Raw genomic sequence first — 21,124 nt, forward strand, 5'->3', positions numbered from 1 at the left:
TGAAATCCACTTTAAATAAAAAGATACAAATAGGTTAAAAGTAAAATGATGGAAAAACATATAACAAGAGAGCTGGATTACCTATATTAATATCAGACAAAGCAGACTGCAGAGCCAAGCATATTACCTGGAAAAAGAAGGCCTTTTGTTTAGGGATCGATATTTATTTGGAGTTTTTTGTTTTAGCCCACGGGTATACAAGAGCGTCTTTTTTTTGATCAGAGGAAAAAGGTTTCAATTTATCAAGAGGACATAATCCTAAACATTTATGCACCTAATAACAGATCATCAAAATACATAAAACAAAAACTGACAGAACTGCAGTAAGTTCTATCCACAGTTGTAGTTAGAAATTCCAACACCATTCTCTCAAAACTTGATAGAATGACTACAGAGAAAATCAGAACCTGACTTAACTGACATACATAAAACACCATCCAACAGCGACAGAACCTCTCCCTGGCTAACTCCTCCAAAATCTCCAAGACTCTATCAGGTATTATCTTTATAGGCTAATGTCACCAACTTGGGGGCTAGGTCAGGTCGTGGGCCTGTCACACGTGTGGAGAAAGGAGGCCTGGGAAGTGACTGGAGAAGGAGGTGCAGCGGGCCTCAGCTCAGCCCAACCACTGGGAACTCCATGTCTGAGCTCCCCCCCACCACCGAGTGCTGAGAATGGCAGCTGCACAAGTGGGAATTACCCTCGGAATCGGCGTTCATTGTAGAGAGAGAAATTTTTATCATCATTAAAATTAAGTGTCATCATGATTATCTACCGAGTTCAAAGAAAAAATTCACTGGAGCAAAGGCATTCCGATAGTTACAGATTAAGTGGTTGAGGAAGTCATCAGGAAGGAAAAGCCCATCTGTTTATTTAGGTTTACAGAACCAGCTGGGTCTCAATAAATAATTAACCCACTGAGTCTTTGGTCTGGCAATTTCGCAACAGTTTGAGGCACTCTGATGTGCCTCTGCATGACATGCTTAAATATCCAGAGGGCAAATGGGCAAAGTCTAGAAATTTCCTTGTTTTGCTGCGTTTACAGGAAAGCGAGGTATTTGTTACACATCCTTAGAAAAATATGTCAGTGTGTCCCATGTAGGCAACCCTTCCCCCATGACACAGAGGTTCTCTCCTGCACCAAACTTCCTGGAAAGCGCTCTTCACAGTGGGGCCGGGTGTGCAAGGGGTATTGCTGGCAGAGGACCCCAGGACAGGGTCAACCGCTGGACTTAATAACATTTAAGGGGACACCAATGCCAAGAATAGCTCTTGCCAATCCAGATGAGAGAAACTGCCTGCCTGCCTGGGGGAAGGGGTCCCCGGCTGGGGGAGCCAATAGCCAGGGCCTCAATCCCACTCTCTGAGCGTGAGGTCCAGAACGGGCACGCAGTCAACGAGTGGGAAACCCCATCTCCCACACCCCCAAGCCGGTCCAGCTCTTCCTGGCTCATCTTAAGCCCGTTCTCTAGCTCTGAGTAGCTACTCATAACTGAAAGATCTTAAACCAGAGGGCCCATCTGACGGCGAGCAGACACATCTCGGGGACCAGCCAGCCTGGTCACCGTGGATACCCAGCCAGAGCCGGACAAGACCAAGTTCAGCGGCACAGCCCACCACTAAGAGGCTGTCCTCCCTTACCTGGCACGGCTTTGGCAAACTGCAGCAGCCAGATTCCCTTTCCAGGAATGGTGTGCACTGGCCTCTTCGCCTGGCATCTGTGCTGACCCGGGACCCACCCAGAGGGCTCTACCTACAGGCCCCCCTGCTGCTGGCTTCTGGTTGGGCTCGGCAGGTGGGAACATCAGCAGGGGCTGGGAGGGAGGCAGGAGAGCGTGGCTGGGTCCCTCCCAGCATGGTCACTGTGGGCTGGCTGTGTCCCTTGGCTGAAGGTCGTGAATCCTGTCTGGTGGCCCAAACTGTCCCAGGTTCTGAGGACCCCTTCCACTGTGGTCTGGGATGGGGACCCTCCACTGTGGTGCCCTGGGCACTGCACCAGCCTGGGGTTGTCCTATTCCTGCCCCCCCTTTCAGATGGTCCAAGTGCCATTAGCTCTCTTGACCTCATTGGTCTGGAGCGTGCCCTCTGCCCTCTGCCCAGACTGAGTGATAGGTGCCTGAGACCACACCCACCTCTACCGCAACCCCCTCGCCTGATGGCCAACCATGCCCGGGCTCTACAGGGCCACTTCCAAGTTGCCCCCTGGTGGCCCCTGTGACTGTGGGGTCCCCCCCCCGGGGTGCCTCCTCCTGCCCCTGCTCCACCACACTCCATCGCCAGGCTACCTTCCAGAGACAGGGATGGGATCCTGCCACCCTGGCTTTGGGGCCAGAGGTCAGCCCTGCCCACAGAGAAGGGGGGGGCTCTGACCCCTCAATGGTCTCCCCGCCACCCCTTCCCCCTGGGGTCTCTGTGAAGGTCCCCCTCCTGCCACACAACCTTGTCCCCTTTCCTCAACACCAGCCCCTCACCCTCCCATGGTTGAGTCTCCAGCGTCCAAGAGGCCCAGCGAAGCCCAGGCTCTTCCCAGAAGCCTGGCTGGCCATTGTGTGCACATGTCAGTGGGGCTGTGGCCTGGATCTGGCACCGGTGAAGGCGGCAGCCTGAGCCCCCCGAGGACGGGGGTGAGCCAGAATCAGGTGGATCCCCACCCTTACGCCCTCGCCAGGGGCCCTGCCCAAGCTGCCCAGGAACTGGGGCCAGTGCTCTCCAGGCGGCCCACCTGGGGGTCCCTGCCTGTGGAGGGGGAGCCGAGGGGCTCAGATCTCAGCGGCCTCCTGCCCACCTGGAATCCAGAATCCAGGTATGGAGTGAAGACAGGGCTGGGCCTCAGGCCCCTGCGAATCAGGGGTCTGTCCCGGCAAGGGCTGGCTCAGGGCTCCCACTGGCCGCACACAGGGAGTCAGTGTGTCCAGAACAGGCACTGACTTAAGAGTGCAGGCTGAAGAAGAAAGAAACAGGCAAATCCACAGGGACAGAAAGTAGGTGAGTGGTGGCTCAGGGCTAGGGGCTGGCTAGAAATGGGGAGCGACCGCCGATGGTTATGGGGGTTCCTTGGGCGGCATAAAAATGTACTAAAACTGATTGTGGTGTTGGTTGCACAATGCTGTGAATATACTGAAAACCACTGAATTGTATACTTTATACGGGTGCGTGAACCATGTGGGATGTGAATTACACCTCAGTAAAGCTGCTGTATAAAAAGGAATAAATAAGCCACGCTTTTCACCCAGCATATCCGTGTGTGCACAGATACACACACACACATGCACATTTTCTTTCTTTTGTTTACCCAGAGTAATGGAATAATTCCTCATGATCTAGAATACAACCTGCCCTGATGTGCAGACAGCAACCTGCTTAAGTAGCATCTGTCTTTTCCAGGTTAATTAAACTAGAGGGTGAACAGTAGTTTCCACTGGAGTGGCCACTGCCTTCCGCCCCCATCACAGCCAGCCCACCCATCCCCCCTCCCTGCCCCTCCTTCCCACAGTGAGAACACCCAGCAGTGGCTCTGGAGAGAGCCCAGTGGGGTCTAGAGCCTGTCAGACGTAGCACGGTGTGTGCACCTCTGTGCGCTGAGCCCGCTGGGAAGGGAACTGTCATCACTCCTCACTGCAATGGCTAACTGTACGTGCCAGCTTGACTGGGCACAGGGCGCCCGGATGGCTGGTGAGCATCACTTCCGAGTGTGTCTGAAGGAGAGACTAGCTCTGAATAGCTGGACTGCGGGAAGAGGTCGCCCGCTCCAGTGTGGGTGGGCACCACCCAGTCCCCTGGGGCCTGAAGAGAAGAAAACGGCAGAGGAGGGGCACTCCGCCCTCAGCCTGAGCGGGGGCGTCCACCTTCCCCCCACCTCGGACATCGGCGCTCCTGGTTTCTGACCTTGGGACTCGGACTGGACTACATCCACCCCGGCACTCCTGTTCTGTCACGGCAGGTGGCAGATGGCGGGACTTCTCAGCCTCCGTAACCTCGCAGGCCAATCTCTGGAATAAACCTCCCCTCTGCAGAAGCCAACCAATACACTCCCACACGGGATTGGGGTCCTCACCCCATTCTACTGCGGACCGGGGACCCCAAGTGGAGTTGTGGGGTTCCCGAGGAGGACCACCTAACTCTAGGCCCACCTCCTGCCCACCCGACACAGCTGACCAGGGAGGGCCTCAGCCACTGACCTCCTGCCTATTCCACCGCAGGACACGGGCAGGCGTCATCCGTCTTCCTGAAGCAAGCATGTGGCCAGGCAGAAAAAGAGGAGCCTGGGCCCCCCCAGCAGGTGTGTCTGAGCCTGTCCTGCTGCGGGGAGAGCGTGGGGTGACGGCGGGGTGCACCCAGACACCTGGCTCGGAGCCACGTGGCTCTGGCCTGGGACCCTGGCTGCACACAGGGTCCCTGGTATGCGGACGCTCCCACCCACCGCAGACCTGCTGGGACCCCCCAGTCATTCCAGCCCTGGCCCTGGGCACGTCACATCCAGGTCTGAGCCCCATCTGTAATCCCGCCTCCCGGGCAGGGCTGGTGTGAGGACTGAACAGAGGGAACCCCCTCAGAGAGCCAAGGGCTGCTTCTCCATGTGTCCGAATGAGAAGACTCTCCCGCAGCCTCTGCTCTACTGCACACCCGCCTCCCCATTTTCAGACGAGGAGACCAAGGGGAAGCAATCTGTCCAGAGCCAAGAAGTGTGCAAGTTACACAGATGGAGTCTGACCTCTGGACCAGAAAGCTGGAAGGCCTTGGTTCCCAGAGCCGGGGGAAAAGAGCAGGTGACAAGGGGACAAGGAACAGGCGATGAGGGGGCTCGGAGACACACCACACCACGCGTGTGACCTGGGCTGGGCCCAGAAGTGGCCCTGGGCATGCCCGGTGCGCCTGTGCTCTGGCCCCCAGGCAGGTGAGCCGGCTGAACTCCGGGGGTCATCGCCTGACACCGGGGCTCAGGGCCCAGGACAGCTCACAGGTCTGCTACTCCTCCGTCTCTCTCCCTCTCGTTTCAGAAGTCCCCAGCATGCACTGTAAAAACATCAGGTCCTGGCCCCCAACCACAGACCTAAATCTGGAGCGGGCCACTCGAGATTCAGCATCTTCAGGAATTTTCCACGACCCTGATGAGACCTGCTGTCACGTCCAGCCAGCGGAGGCTGAGCCCCTCTGCACCGTCACCCCTCTGCCAGCACGCCTTTGCTCACTGCTGGCAAAGCAGCCAAACTCTGACCGTCACACAGGGCTCGTCAGACTGTCCCCCGCCTGCCTGCCTTCCTGCTCCTTGGCCCCGACGGCGCCATCCACAGAGCCGCCGGCGTCCAGCCGGGAGCCCCCGCCTGACACCTCTCCCAAGGGGCCCCCGCCCCCCCGCCCCGCCCCAAGGAAGCAGAGGGGCTCCTCTTGCCTGTGCGGCCCACAGGTAGTCCAGCCGCAGCTTGACGTCCACCTGCCGGGCGTGCAGCGCCAGCGTGCACGAGAACAGGAGGATGGCCACAATCGGCTCAAAGCTGCGGCCCGAGACGGCGTCACCCCTTGGGGAAGAAAAGGAAGGAAACCCACGTCAGTGTCCAGAGCGCAAGGCCGGTCCCCAGAGGCCCCTCAGACGTGACACCCCCAGCGGCGCCCGGGACTGACCCGGGCGGAGAGCCACATCCCTGGGGAAACCCGAGGACTGACTGGCTGGAACGTGGGTCCAAGTGAAGGAAGGGAGAAGCCCTGGCACCGGCGAGCTTCTGTCCAGCAAATCGGAACACGGGGCCCCTCGCGTGGACACAGGCGAAGCCTGGCCACCGGCTCTAGCGGGAACAGCGTACCTACCCCACGGCCTTCGTGTACCCGCCGAGCTCCAGGACGAGGATGTAGGAGGTGGTGAGCACGGCGAGCAGGATCATTTTCGGCAAGGAGGAGACCCGCAGGAACACAGCCAGCGGGAGGGTGCCCACGAGGCCACACAGCAGGGCGTGGGGCGCAGACTCGCAGGGCGGGGCGGGCAGCAGGCGCTCCCGGCGCCCAGACGACAGGACCACCAGGGACCCATTGGGACTGGAGCTCCAGGCCCAAGGCAGGCAGCCCACCTGGAGGGGGACAGAGGACCCAGGAGCGTGGGAGGGGCCCCACTCAGGACACTCCCGTGCCCTGCTCCCAGCCCCCTACGGCCTCCCGCTCCGACCCGCTCCCCGAGTGCCATCAGCCGGGCCTCGGAAACTTCTGCCTGCTCCCGGCCCTTCTAGGCTCCTCGCTGCCCAAGAGGAAGCAGCCTCCCCAGGGCCTGGGCCTGGGGGCGTGAGACCCCTACCATCCCCCCAAACCACTCAGCTGCATCCTGTCCCTCCCCCCCACCACCTCCTTCCTGTTTCTCTGCCCAAGCTTCACCCTCTGCGCACTGTGAAGGCCGCGTCTCCATTCCCAGGAGGATCACATGTCCTGCGCTGGGTGATGTCCCCTTCCCCCCGCCGCTTACCCCCAGGCCCATCTCTGATCCCCTTGTTTCCCTCCCCAGCCCAGGGCCAGGCCCTCCAGGGCGGCCCCCGCAGGGCCCCCCACGTACTTGCACCTGGCGGCTCTCACCACGCCCAGCCCCGTGCTCAGCAGAGACACTCACCACACAGCCTTGGGCCACGGAGTAGATTAAGACCACGATGAAGATACACAGCACGGTGCGGATCTGGATCGTCAGGCACCCTGGGAAACACTGAACAACAAAACGCTATTTAAAAAACGGCCTCTTATTACAAAGTCGATCGTGTTCACAGTAAATAAATCACAGTACAGAAGGTCCAGGGCCACCTGTACGCAGCTAGAGTCTCACCGACTATTCATTCCCCCACATACATTTCTTGGCTGTTTTCATATAATTAATCTCCCAGGTGAAAAAGCTGCCAAAACTAAAAAAAAACGAAAACTGAAGTCTTTAAATTAAAAAGATGCTGTGACCCTGAGTGGCACTGAAAATCACTGAACAGATTACCTTGACATTTTCATAACAGTGCATCCTTCTATCTCAGAAATGGTAAGACTTTCCGTTTATTTGTGTCTTATATGCTCTAACTAAGTTTTATCATTTTCTTCACACAGGCTTTATAAAATTTTTGTCAAGTTATTAGAAGTTTTATTTTGTCTATTTAAACACATTTTGCAATATTCAAAAAATGATTTCATGGATAAAAGAAGTTCTTCTTAGACTCACACTTCTGAAGTTAGAAACGAAAACAAAAACAGAGACCACAGGGAGATTACAGAAAACACCGGCCAGCCAGGGAGGCCGGGACCATCTACACGGTTATCCCCCTATCCTCCCCCCTACGAAGTCGGGATCATTACCGACCCTGCTGTACCGGTGAGGAAATGCGGCCCAGACACCACTCATTCTACAGCCCAGGACACAGAGTGGGCTGCTGCAGCTCACACAGTGGTGTATACGGACCTGGGTCCCAGTTCTAGGCTCCAATACTGTTGTGTTTTCCTTGAAACACGGATCTCCTCTGAGGTCCTCACACAAAAGACCTGTTCTGCGGTGGTGTTAGCCCCGCTGTCTTAGTACCTGCGTCACTCCCCTCCCAGTCTTCTCTCCCACTGAGTCCTGGCCAAGGCCGTGGATGCGCCAGGGGACTCCCGCCCACAGCCCCAAGAAGCACGGGCTGCTCACTCTTTCATTCAGCAAACCCTGGAGACGTGCCTTCTGGCCGGGTGGGCTTTAGGAGCCCCCAGGGCACCACCGGGAGTGGGGCCTGGTCCCTGGTGCTGCGGGAGAGGTGGAAACAGGACAAAAGTCTCTCGGGAGGCGATGAGTGGAGGGCCACTGGCCAAGGCTGGGCAAGCCCTGCCCACGGTGTGTCCCCCTCCGGGCCTGGAGGGTGGGCGTGGATGTACAGCTGGGCTGCTGATGCCTTTGGGCCACCCAAGGAAGGGCAGCCTTGAGCCGAGCCGGCACACAGAGGCAGTTAGAAGACCCAGAGGGAAACTGGTCTCGGGTAGTTGAATGGAGTCACTGGATAAAACCAGCCCTGGGCCCACCCTCCTCCCCTCCCTCTCTCCCTCCCTCTGAATTATCTGAATATATAGGACAATAAATTCCCTTTATCATTTAAGACCACTTGAGCTGGCTCTTCCGTTACCTGCAAAATAACAGTGTTTAAGGCCGCCCCTGGATCACACAATGGTGAAGAGTTGTGACTGCCAGCCTCGGGGTACTGAGACCCTCTTCACTCCATGCTAAATGCCTGATCCTACAAACGTGTTTGATTGAATACACAAGAGTCAAAACACCTCTCTGGAAATTAATAATGACAATCACAAGGACCCACGTGGAGTTGGGGCTTGTTTGCTGGGAGCAACTAGAGGGGTAGGAACACAGGCATGATAAGAGGGGCTGTCTGTTCATTCTAAGACTGATGGCCGCCTTTTTTACAGTTAATTTGGGTCAACTTATCAGTTCTTGAGCAAAAAAACAAATATACAGGCACACACACACACACATATATATATCTCCACAGACCAAAAAACAGCATGAAAAATAGTTTGTCACAATACAGAAAAAAGGTAGCTGATGATCTGACATAAACAATGGAAAATTCCCCCAGAACGTGACCCACAATTAGTCAAAGGTGACCCAGGGGGCTGTCTGTTGTTGCCACATCCTCAGAGCACGCTGTCACCGGCTCACGGAGGGACTCTGCAGCAATGGCCAGGCTGAGCGCCCGGGACCCCACGGCCAGAGGGGGATTCACAGCCTGGGCTGAATTTCACAAAGGACCCCAACAGTGTAGCAAGGCCGCGAGGCAAGGGGACGCAGAGCGAGACCCTGCGCCGTGCCCTGCAGAGAAGAGGAGCCGAGCAGCGCGCTGTGACCAGGGCGCGACACACGGAAGAAACCGCAGCCGCACCAGACGGCCGGCGACAGGAGGGGTGACCGCCCGGCACCGCAGAAGTCAGTCCTAATGCGGGCGACACTCTGCCGGAGCCGCATGGCCGCAGAGTCTAAACGACCTAGGCAAAGGCGACAACTACACAACCGCAGCCTTCTCCGCTCGGCCCTGCCTCTGCGCTCCGGGCTTATTCTCCGCCCATGCGTGTTGAGGGCCCAGAGAAGCCCAGGGCGGGGCCTGGTTCCAGAGACCACGGGCTCCCATGGGGGGCGGGGGCTTCAGAGGCTTCTGACCAGGCATCAAACCTGGCATCAGCCTTTGGCTAAGATCAAGTGTAGTAAAGAACTGCGTTTTACACTACGGCGCACAGGTACACACAACAGAAACAAACTTCCGGGAAACCCTGACCACAGTTGATGTAGGATGACACTTTCATTCATTCCTATTCCATTCCTTTTGTTCACACCTCACAAAAACAAAAAAAACCCACACATAAAAACAAACAAAAAAAACCCAATTTCACAGCCCCCCAGAGAGTTGCAATTTGAAGTTTAAAAAATATGACTTACCCTATGCTAAATACATGAACTCAATCCCACACAGATGCACTGCAGGAACCACTGGGGCTGAGGCAGAAAAGGCTGGGTCATGGGGACCAGGACTGGGCGGGAAGCAGGTGGCGACGGCGGGGCACTCAGGGGCTAGCAGAGCCCTCGAGTTTGTCCCCGGAGGGTCACTGCCCTCTGCTGAGGCTCTGTCTCCCTCCCCAAGGACGGAAAGCCTACAGGTTTCCTAACTTCTCATTCAATGCCCATTCATCCACGACGTCCAGTGTAAGCAGGAATCTCACCACCATCGCAGACCTCCTCCCTGCCTTCCCCACCCCCTGCAGGTGGCTCGTGGGGTCTAGGGTGGGCCGGGCCGGCGTGGGGTGGGGGTGGGCAGGGCACTGTTCCTCCCCGGAGGCCAGCCCTGCCAGGGCCATAGGGAGGGGAGGAAGCCCAAGGCAGGAACCCCGCCTCCTGAGCGGTACCCTCTGCCTTCGCTCAGGGGACCACGAAGGAGTGACTGGGACGGCGGATAGAAAAGTGAGGCTGAAATACGGGAAGAATGTGTGCCAGGCCCTGCTCCCAGCACATCATGAATATCAGCTCCAATCCCCATCCCTTTCACGGACGGAGACACTGAGGCCCTCGCACTGACAGCTCCTAGCGATGGAGCTGCCACACCAGCTAGATGCCCTGGCTGTGGCCGCGTCTACGTCACAGAGGAAGGCACTCTGCCCAGTTGACTCCCAGGCCTTCTCGGGGACTCTCAGCTGCAATGGACCCTCCCGCCTGCGTGCACAGCCGTGACCGCTCACGTCTCCCCATCTCAGCACGTGCTGGCCTCTGCGGGACGACCCTGCCCCCGCTGCCTGTCCCCGCCCTCCCCAGCCAGAGCCTGCCTGCCGTCTGGCCCCTCCTGTCGCCTGGCGCCCTGTCTTCTGCACAAGCCCCGTGGTGAGCTCAGAGCCCGCGCAGGGCCTGCGAAGGGGAGTGTGCGAGCGTGGAAGCTGGCCCCTGAACTGGCGCTCGCTGGCCGGGCGACCTGCAGCTGCCTGCTGCCAGGACCATGCACGCTACACACGGCTGCTTCCTGACCATCGCCCTGAGCGGACCCACTGAAGCAACGGGTCAAAATCACACGCCTAGAAAAAATGCTCAGGCCCATGGGGGAGGGCGAGGAGGGGGGTGTGGATGGAAAGAAAGGGGCTGGGGGAGCCAGGGCCACCTCCTCCAGGAAAACTGTCCACCAGGTACACAGATTCTCAACACTGGGGATGAATGGGACGGGCTAAGAAAGTAGCATCCACTTGCCATGCTTTCACTTGAAATCAGGTGAATAAAGCAATCTTATCTGAAGTGGGAAATTCCAGTTTACCAAACCAGACGCCACTCCATCTACGAAATCAAAGAGCTGGGAATGTGGTTTGAATAAAGAGCACTTTTTCTTAACTCAACAAGTTACCGATGAATAATAAAAAATTTAAATAAATAAAACGAGAGTCGATCTTCTCAAGAAGTAGCTGTTTTCAACAACTGTGCAAAAATAACCCTGGGTCTGTCAGACGTGACAAGTGGCGGTCTAGTGGGGACAGGGGACATTGGAAAATGAAGGTTCAGGATGTGAGAAAGGCATGCAGGACCAGGACAGAGCCCTCTTCCAGGGGCCATGGGCGACACAGGGCCATGCACTCAACCCTGGCTCCAAAGCCAATGAAGCATCCTCGAGAGTGTGGTCGCCCCAGGCTAGGACAGGAGCCCACAACAAGCCACAGGACGCTCCATCCGCAGAGAACAGCGTCACACCTTGTGTTCATTTATCCAGTCACTATCAATCACCCACCCTTGTGTCCATGGGGCACCTTCCCAGAACTCCAAACTGCACCTGGCACATCATGACGGGCTTCATGAACTCCCAATATGCGGACAGCTCTTTCCGCCTGCCAAGAAGGCAAGCAGACAAACTGCCTCCACTGCCCCACCTGGCCTGCCAACAGGGCAGGCAGAAGCCGTGCACCTACCTGCCCAGGTGATGTGCAGGTGCAAGACACCCACACACTGGTACCTGGACTAGGTAACGAGCAGGCAGAGAACACAAGCACACATATACCTGGACCCGGGTGATGTGCAGATACAGGACACAGGCCACCAGGAAGCAGATGCAGAACACCAGCAGGAGCAGGACGGCCACGCTCCTAGGACAGAAGACACGTGGTCACTGCAGGCTGGGCCGGGCGAGGTGTGCCCGAGAAATGCCTGGGAACCCACCCTTCCTCCCCTGCCTCACCCAGTCACTGGCACCCAGGAAGGAGCAGCTGTCTCTGGGAACTTGCCCATGCTGGCTCTCTGCTAGGGGAGGAGCCCTTCCTGTGTCCCCCCCCAACTTCTAAGCCCCCCAGGGTCTCTCTAGTCCTGGGAGTGCCTGAGAGATGCTTTTCCTATGCAGGAAGGGCTAGGGTTGCACAGACTTGGCTGCTGGGCACCACCTTCTTACTGGGCTTCAACTGGGAAGGGTTTTTCTAGAAAAAGCTGTATCCCCAGATAGGGCTATGCAGATGGCCACTGTGTGTCCACAGTGTCCTGGGGCGGGGTGGGGGGCGGCTTCCATGTATTTTCTGGAAACTCACAGGAGAATTGCTCCACTCGGGAGGTTTATTAAGAAAGTGGTACGTCTGGAAGAAAAGTGGAGATTTTCTGGGGTCTTTCTTGCTGAAAAACAAAAACTGCCACTCACTTTGACTTATGATGACTAAATGTTATTAAAATCATTATGTTTTTGTTCCTTTCCAAAGGCTACTTTTCCTCATTTTAATGTTTCTGAAAATGACAAGCACCTAGACACCAGAGTGCCCATTTGGTGCCCTGTTTGTTTCCTGCCACAGACGCCGTCGTGAAGTCAATGGCGCACGTGCTGTGGACAGAGTCACTGAAAATATACGGTGTCTGAGAATTGAGCACATTTAAAATTAAAAACTGCGAGTGAGCGTTCCGCACGTTTGCCATCAGGCGTGCTCAGCTAGCTCCTCCGGTAAATGGAGAACTGGTGTGTGGCTCAGGCCGTCCCCAAAGGCCAGGGCACTGCAGGAGTGTGACCGTGGGAGTTGAACCTGAACTTGAAAAGAAAAGGACTCCTGGTGACCTTCTCCTCTGACTGATGGACCCGGAACAGCACTTACTGCGGGATTATTAGAAGGTAGACAAGGCCGAATAAGGCGGCCAGGATGAGGGCCAGAATGACGGCGCTGGTGAAATACTCGTCCTGAAGCTGGTGATACTAGAAGACACAGAAAAGGACCGTCAGCCGCCCAGCTTCCTGGAGACGCCAAGGTCTTCCCGAGGGCGCCAGGGATACCTAGAACTACAGCGAGAAGGGCCACCCACGTTCACTCCCAGCCACCACCCCCCCCCCCAGAGCCCACCCCCCGCACTCACCTTTCGCTCTCGCTCAGCCTGCTTGTACTTCAGGGTGAAGAAGTTCAGGTCCGCCATCTCCAGCTCCATCTGGCGGGCTTCCAGGAGGCGGCCGATGTACCTGTTGACGCGTGTCCCGGGGGTGGTGTAGACAGCATTTGTAGAGAAAGACGAGCGGTTTCTGAGTTTTTCCGAGGCTGTTCTCAATGCCCTCCGCTGCCCGTCGCGGAAAGAAAGGAAGGGATAGCGTCAAATTCTCCACTTATTAAAGAAAAGAGCTCTTACGCTCCCTCCTCCTGGGTCCTCGCCCACTGCCGAGTCTGGGGGGCCGGGTTTGGGGATCTGAGACGCAATCCTGCCTCAGCCACCTGCTGGCAGCGAGATCCCAGGTGAGTCACCTCATCCTTGGTGGTGGGGTTCCCGTGTCTGTAAGTGGGGTTACATGGCACCTGTGCGGTGGCACCATGTGGAGGGTTAAGGGACCCCGCTCCTGTGCAGTGGACAGTGCCCAGCACAGAGCAATGAAACTGGTTCTTTGAAAATGTCAACAAAATCAACAGATGTCTAGCAAGCATGACACAGAAAAAGAGAGAAAGACACCAACAAATTCAGGAAAGAAATATAATTTTACTACAGACCCTGCAGACATCAAGAGGATATAAGGAAATACTATGAACAACAGTTCACATATACATTTGACAACCTAGATCAATTACCTACTCCTTGAAACATACAAACTACCACAACTCACCCAACAGGAAAGATAACTAGAAAAGCCCTATAATGGCTAAAGAAATTTAATTCAGAATTTTAAAATTCATGCAAGGCTAAAGAAATTTAATTCAGAATTTTAAAATTCACGCAAAAGTAATCTCCAGGCTGAGATGGTTTCATCGTGAATGCTACCAAACATTTAAATAAGAATTAACATCAATTCTGTACAATCTCTTCCAGGAAATAGAAGTCAACACTTCCCAAGTCACTTTATAAAGTCAGTATTAGGGGCTTCCCTGGTGGCACAGTGGTTAAGAATCTGCCTGCCAATGCCGGGCACACGGGTTCAAGCCCTGGTCCAGGAAGATCCCACATGCCCGTGCGCCACAACTACTGAGCCTGCGCTCTAGAGCCCGCGAGCCACAACTACTGAGACCACGTGCCACAACTACTAAAGCCCACGCGCTTAGAGCCCGTGCTCCGCAACAAGAGAAGCTGCCGCAATGAGAAGCCCGCGCACCACAACAAAGAGTAGTCCCAGCTCGCTGCAACTAGAGAAAGCCCACGTGCAGCAATGAAGACCCAACGCAGCCAAAAATAAATACAAATAAAATAAATTTATATAAATAAATAAATAATAAAGTCAGTATTATACTGATACCAAAACCAGACTAAGACAGTATTTAAAAAAGGAAAACCACTTTTGAGGTCACATCCCTCACGAATATTGATGCAAAAATCCTTAGCAAAACATTAGCAAATAGGATTCAGCAATATATAAGTAGAGGCCTACACCATGACCTTTACTAGATATGCAAGGCTGTTTAAATATTTGAACATCCATGCAATCCATCGTATTAACACCATCTTAACCACCATATGGAAAACCTCATGGTCATATCAACTGATACAGAAAAAATCCTTTGACAAAATTCAATATCCGCTCATGATAAAAATGATCAGAAAACTAGGAATGGAGGGGAACTTCCCCAACTTGATGAAGAACATCTACAGAATACCTACAGCTAACATCACACTCAAAGGTAAAAGGTTTTCCCTCTACAATCTGCAGTAAGGCAGAGATTTCTGGCTCACCCTCACCTTGAATACAATACAGTGCCCCCAACCAGTGCCATAAGGCAAGAAAAGCAAATAAAAGATTGGAAAGAAAGAAATGAAACTGTCCCTATTTGCAGACATGATAGAAACAGACATGATAGTCTACATAGAAAACCCCAGTGGGAGGAAAAAAAAATCCTGGAACAAATAAGTGAGTTCCACAAGGTCATAGGATAAAAGATAAACATAAAAAATCAATCATATTTCTTTATATTAGCTATGAGCGTGTGAAGACCAAAACAAAAATACTGTACCATTTACAATCACTGAGAAAATGAAATACTAGGTGTAAATCTAACAACACATACAGAACTTGTATGCTGAAAACTACACAATGCCAATGAAAGAAATCAAAGAAGATCTCAATAAATGGACAGACATACCATGCTCATGGATTAGAAGACTCAACATAGTGAAAATGTCAATCCTCCCCGCACTGAAGTACATGGGTTTAACGTAATTCCTGTCAAATCCTAGCAGGATTTTCTTTTTTTTCTGTAGATAGACAAGCTTATTCTAAATAGTAAATGGAATAGCAAAGGGATTAGAATAGCTCATTTTTCTTAAAAAGAATAAAGTGAGAGGAATTGCTCTACTGATTTTAAGACTCACTATATAACTATATCAATCAAGACAATATGGTTTTGGCAGAAGGACAGACACATAGATCAATGGAACAGAACAGAGAGCCAGAAATAGCTTCACACAAGTATGGTCAACTGATTTTTGACAAAAGTGCAAAAGCAATTCAATGGTAGAAGCAAAGCTTTTCAACAAATAGTGCTGGAGCCATTGGAGATCCATTAGCAAAAAAAATGAACTTGACTCAAACCTCACACTTTATAAAAAGAATTAACTCAGAATGGATCATATTACAAAACACGAAAATACAAAATCCAGTTAGAAAGCAGACAATAGACACAAGGGGCATTTCACCAAAGAAGAGAACATACAAAGAGTTCCCTGGAGGCCTAGTGGTTAGGATTCTGGGCTTTCATCAGGGAACTGAGATCCCACAAGCTAGGCAGCGTGGCCAAAAAAACACACGGATAGAATATAAGCACTCGCTTTTCGATCGATATTAAAGCATAGCATTTTATATGAGGGATTAAATCTTGAAATACATACACTTATATTTTTATTTCTTTTAAAAAGTGGATTAAAGGTCATTCCCTTGCAGAGCTAGCCTGTATCTATTTTACAGTATGAAATATCTCTTTAATTTCATAACTAATACTTTGTATTTTAGTTTTTCTTACTCCCCTCAAATTTGGGGGGACATGAAAAGTAGCTTTGTGAGGACCATTTGGAAATTCACTGTCACAATTCTCCCCTGTGCTTTGTTTGTTGTATCTTTGCACACGTGTAAAGATTTGTAGATGAAATGCTGTACAGATAGTTTGGCTGAAAACATAAAACCTCACCGGCCAGCAGAGGGGAATAATAAATCAGTGATATTAAAATCTTCTTACAATGTCAGAAAGATAAAAGTCAGAATAAAGACTCTTTCCATTGAGAGAACGCTCCTAGATCAGTATGCAGCTAGAAATTTTAATAGGGAACGTGCATCTTTTGGTAATAAAAGTTGTTAAGAACAAAATAGCACACACAAGAAAAGAAAAAGTAAATAAGCACTTGAAAAGATGTTTGACATCTTTAGCCATCAGGGAAATACAAAATAAAATCACAAGGAGATATCACCGCACACTTATTAGAACAATAATATATTTTTTTTTTAAAAAAATGGTGACAGGACCAAGTGCTGGCAAGGATACAGAGAAACTGGATCACGCATACGTTGCTGATGGGAATGTGAAATGGTACAGTCACTCTGGAAAACAGTTTGCCAGTTTCTTAAAAAAACAAAACAAAAAGCAAAACCAAATATGACCCATCAATGGCACACCTCAGCATTGATCCAAAAAAAATGAAAATTTATGTCCACGTAAAAAATCTGTACCTGAATGTTTATAGTAGTTTTATTTGTAATAGTCAAAATTGGACACAACCAAAATGTCCTTCAACAGGTGAGTGGTTAAACAAAAGTGGTCCATTCCAACCCGGCATACCAGCCAGCCATTGAAAGGAAGGAGCTATTGATCCCAGCAACAACCTGAAAGGACCCAAGCATAGAGCTGAGCATAAAAAAGGCCAAGTTCAAAGGGTCACACACTGTGTGATTCCGTTTATACAACATTCTCAAGTGACAGTTATAGGGATGGAGAACAGATTAGTGGGATCCAGGGTTAAGGATGGCTGTGAGGAGGGAGAAGGTGTGACCACGAGCGGGGCGAGACCTTGGTGGTGATGGAAATGTTCTGTATCACAGTGTGAAGATGGTTACACGAATCCACCACGCGATGAAATGGCACAGAACTAGACACACACACACACACACACACACACACACACACACACGGTGCTCCGAAGCCCATTTCCTAGCTTGGGTATCATAATGTAGTTACATACAATGCAACTGGGCGAGGAGGACCACAATCTCCCTGTACAGGCTGCTTGATTCCACAGCTTATACGTTTGCGATGGGTAGTATGTCAATTCTACCTCCAGAAAGCCGTAAAAATATTAAGTAAATAAACAAAACCCAAGTCACTCACAGTCTCCGCTTGGAAATAAATCATTGACCTTTTGCAGTACATCCCTCCAAACTTTTCCCTAAGCAGATACCAGCCTGTGAACGTGTATTTTCCAATCAGAGGGTCACATTTCCAATCCAGCAGGTACTCCTGTCTCCCCAGGGCCTGAAACCAAGCGCAGGAAGGGCTGCAAGCAGGAGCGAGAAGGAATGGTGAGGTCCACGTTGAGTTAATGTGCAAGTCTCCTGTGCTCCTGTGAATTCTTTCTCCCTCTGGGACCTGACACGTTTGTGAACGTTAGGAAAAAAACCCCAGTTTGATGTGTCTGCAAGCCTGAGAGCCAGCTCTCCTGTTGTGAGGGGCCAGGAGGCTGTTAGCTGGAGGCGCACGCAGGCAGGTAATGTCACAGTCACCGGGTTTCAGGGTTTTGTGCTTATTCTGTGTGGGCAGGACTGGCTTCTGGGGGTCGAGGTCGTCCTCGGCCCTCAGGGCAGCCGGACATTGGGACCCAGAGATGTGCTCCCTCACCAGATCCTACAGGGCACCTGGATGCAGAGACCACCTGTGCTCAGTTCCCTCCCTGGAAGACTTTTCTGATTATTAAACTGCGGCTCCATCAATGGGACAGAATGGCCACCTCTGGGCAGTGGAATTACACATTTTCCCCTCTTGTTACGCTTTCCTCTTCTTTCCCACAACAATTGTAAATTTCCTTTAAAAACAAATCAAAATCAAGTTAAGGGAAAACGTTGCTTGTTCTGACGTGGAAATTGGGTCTCTGAGCCTCTTTCTTGACCCACCAAAGGGAAGCATAGTGGTTTAAGCGCAGGGACTCAGGAACCAGGGGCTGTGCAACCTTGAGTGAACCGCTTAACCTCTCTGTGCTCCAGTTCCCTGGTCTGTAAAATGGGAGCAACAGTGGCCACCTCATTAGCTCTCACGAGGAGCCAGAATGTTCATACTCCAAGGAAGGACTCCTGGCCCAGAGCAAGTCCTCAAGCTGGCCCTCACTGTCCTTAGCGGTGGCCACAGGGGGCTCCCCCACTACTGCCACGGAGTCAGAGTCAGCGGGAAAGGCTACAGGGAGCAGACTCTCGAGCTTCCAGAGCCCCAGCGCAGCACGGAGGTCCCGGCGAAGCAGATGCTCCAGGAACTGCAGGCGCCTCATGGGAAATGGGGCGGGGCTGCCGAGGGGCCTCCTGGGAGAATCTCAGCAGACATCAGCTCCACCCGGCCGGAGAGGTGAACGCCGCTCTCACTGCTGGTAGGGCTGAGCCGCGGGGACGTGGAGAAGCGGGGCTTAGAGCCCGGCAGGTCAGGCAGTGGGCGCAGAAGCTGCACTTTTTGCCTCTCTTCCCCTGACACTCTTCTGTCTCAGGCGCATCTCGCACCCCTGAGGTCGGGGTGTTCCAGACCCCTCTCCTCTCTGGGCACCATTCCTCTGAGCTGGAGTCCTTCACAGCCACGGGTCTCCAGGGTGGTCTCCGGACACTAGGAACTAGTTGGGTGTGTGCTCTGCTGCCGCAGGCCCTCCAGGGTCCCTGATTCGGATCTGAGATTGAGACGCGCTGCTTTACTACTTTCCTGTTTTTAATAAACCAGGTAGGTCTCATCTACGAAAGCCGACTTAAGAGTTTAATTATACCTACCACTAAGAAAGCCACTGGGTCTCAGTCCACACCAGGACATTTCCATGGACCCACCGATGCCAGGGTCTCAGATGCAAGTGCGTGGCAGAGACTGCTGGCAGTCTCCCCGACATTCATACCCCCTTGGTCACAGAACCCGTGTTCTATAAAGGCATTGGTCGCAGCCAATGCACTGCCTTTCTCCCCTTCCCCTGTCAGCTTGGTGCAGCTGTGTGGCTGAGTTCTGCCCAATGAGCTATATGCAGAAGTGTTGCTAGGGAGCATCCTCAAGAGGAGAGAGATATGCCTTTTGCCAGCTCTGCCTTCTTTCTGCTGGCTGGAATGCAGATGCAATGACTGGAGCCCCAGCCTTTATCTTGGGCCATGAGGTGGCAGAGCAGGCAAGCCAGAATAATGAAAGAGAAAGGGTCTGGTCAAGATGCTTGTGAAGCCACCACATTAGCCTTGAATTGCCTGCTCTCTGGATTTACTTTATCCATGAGAAAACTAACCTCTATTTTGTTCAAGAAAACATGATTGGGGTTTTCTTCATATGCCATGAAACTCACTCCTGATTAGCATTACCCCCGAGAACACACATCTCTGAAGCGGCATTCCTGGATGCTATGACCAGTCTGATCCTCCAATCCCAATCTGCCCTCTACCTGCCATGGGGTGTGGTAGTTACAAGAAGACGGGGTGGTGAACTGGGGGACAGGGAAGATGGGGCATTCCCACAGCATGGAGCTGAAACCCTGGCCTGGGGTAGACTGGGCAGGCATGCACTTCCTGGGGCTGAGCTTGGGCACCCAACTTCCTGAAGCAGATGAGCAGCTGAGATCAGAAAAAGTGTCCCCAAGCCTGCAAAGCACAGAGCTGCGTCTCGGGTCTCCTTTCACACCTGACACCCCAGGAAGGCCATGGTTTGAGAAACGGTCTCTGCCCAGCATCAGCCCCTCTGGGGAGCAGGCAGCAGGCGGCTGCTCTGCCCCAGGCCTTACCCAGTCCCCTCACATATCCCGCTCCCCACAGGGCCCAATGAGGGCCCTACCATCCACCCTCACCCACTGAAGGACAGGGACACCCCAGGGGCTTGATGCTATCACTTCACAGACGACTTTCTAGAAATGATCATCAGCCTAAGAACTGGCGCCTTTTCTCCACCCTTTTCCACAAAGAATTCCTTGTTTGAACCCCTCCCGGAGCAGGCGCAGGGGCCAGGTTCACGCCTCCCAAAGGGCGTCCTCATCAGGGGGTATCCACCGCCTCCTTGAAGCAGCTGTGAAGTTCTCTCCTTCCTCTTCTCTGCAAGAGTCCGTATATGAGGGGGCACTATAGCTCTTTCAGTGACCAGGGGAACCCACCGTCAGAGCCGGACGGGCTGGGAGTTTCCTCCTGGGAAGCACTTTAGTAAGACTTGAGTTCCTAACAGACAAAGGAGTATTCACATTTCCACTTTTGCCTGGGTCTTTTTGCTCTTTTGAGTTTTACCAGGAATTTGTCCATTTCATCTAAACCGTGAAGTGGGCTGTAAGGTTGCCACCTTACCTTCAACCATGAACGTGTTAGGATCTACACGATGCCGCCCCCTTGCTCCCCGGGGACAATGGTAATGGTGTCTTGGCTGGAATGTCATGGCTGACAGCTCGGGGTTTAATCCACTTCAAGGTCATGGGCTGTCGGGGAGCGAGGAGGAGCAGAACCTCTTACTGGAACCCACTGGGGTTTTGCCAGACAAGGGTCAGCATAAGGGCTGAGCTAAAACTGGCCAGGAGGGGAGGGAGCAGCTCAAGGCACAGAGCTCTCGAGCGGGGCCACGAGGGATGGCTCAGTCGCGTGATCTCAGATGAGAAATCCTACGAGCCCCTGGAAACCGTCCTGAGGCATGAAGTCTTTCCTGAGGCCTAAGCAACGAGAACACCATGCCCAGATCCAGCCCAGCAAGAGTCTCTGCTCTGTCCAGCAGCTTTCCGGATGCCAGTGCAGGCTGTTCCCAGGTGGGCAGACCTGGCCTGGGTCTCGACCACGGTAAGTGACCTTCAGCTCAGAAGGGTAAGTGGCCAATGGCGACTGTGCTCTGGTCTGGTTTGTCTGGGGCTGATGGACATAGACCCACCTCAGGTCAGCCTGTCACTTCAGGGGTCAGAGTCTCGTCTTGCGACAACTAAAAGCCAGTGACAAGGGGGCTTCCCTGGTGGCGCAGTGGTTAAGAACTCGCCTGCCAATGCAGGGGACACGGGTTCGAGCCCTGGTCCGGGAAGAT

General features: G+C 53.0%; 1 protein-coding gene across 2 annotated transcripts in view; it reads right to left on the bottom strand.

The window, feature by feature from the left end:
• ADCY1 (adenylate cyclase 1) overlaps positions 1-21,124 on the bottom strand; it is a gene marked incomplete at its 5' end in the record, with an annotated part of 131,093 nt that overhangs the window by 27,549 nt on the left and 82,420 nt on the right. For both annotated transcript variants that reach the window (XM_082400198.1, XM_082400199.1), the window contains 6 exons: positions 5,391-5,517; positions 5,804-6,060; positions 6,588-6,677; positions 11,506-11,590; positions 12,572-12,669; positions 12,828-13,022. In XM_082400198.1, coding sequence (XP_082256324.1) covers positions 5,391-5,517; positions 5,804-6,060; positions 6,588-6,677; positions 11,506-11,590; positions 12,572-12,669; positions 12,828-13,022 — 852 coding nt within the window. The remainder of the gene's footprint in view (positions 1-5,390; positions 5,518-5,803; positions 6,061-6,587; positions 6,678-11,505; positions 11,591-12,571; positions 12,670-12,827; positions 13,023-21,124) is intronic.

The sequence above is a fragment of the Balaenoptera borealis genome, assembly GCF_965194805.1.
Source record: "Balaenoptera borealis genome assembly, chromosome: 7".
Lineage (NCBI taxonomy): Eukaryota > Metazoa > Chordata > Mammalia > Artiodactyla > Balaenopteridae > Balaenoptera > Balaenoptera borealis.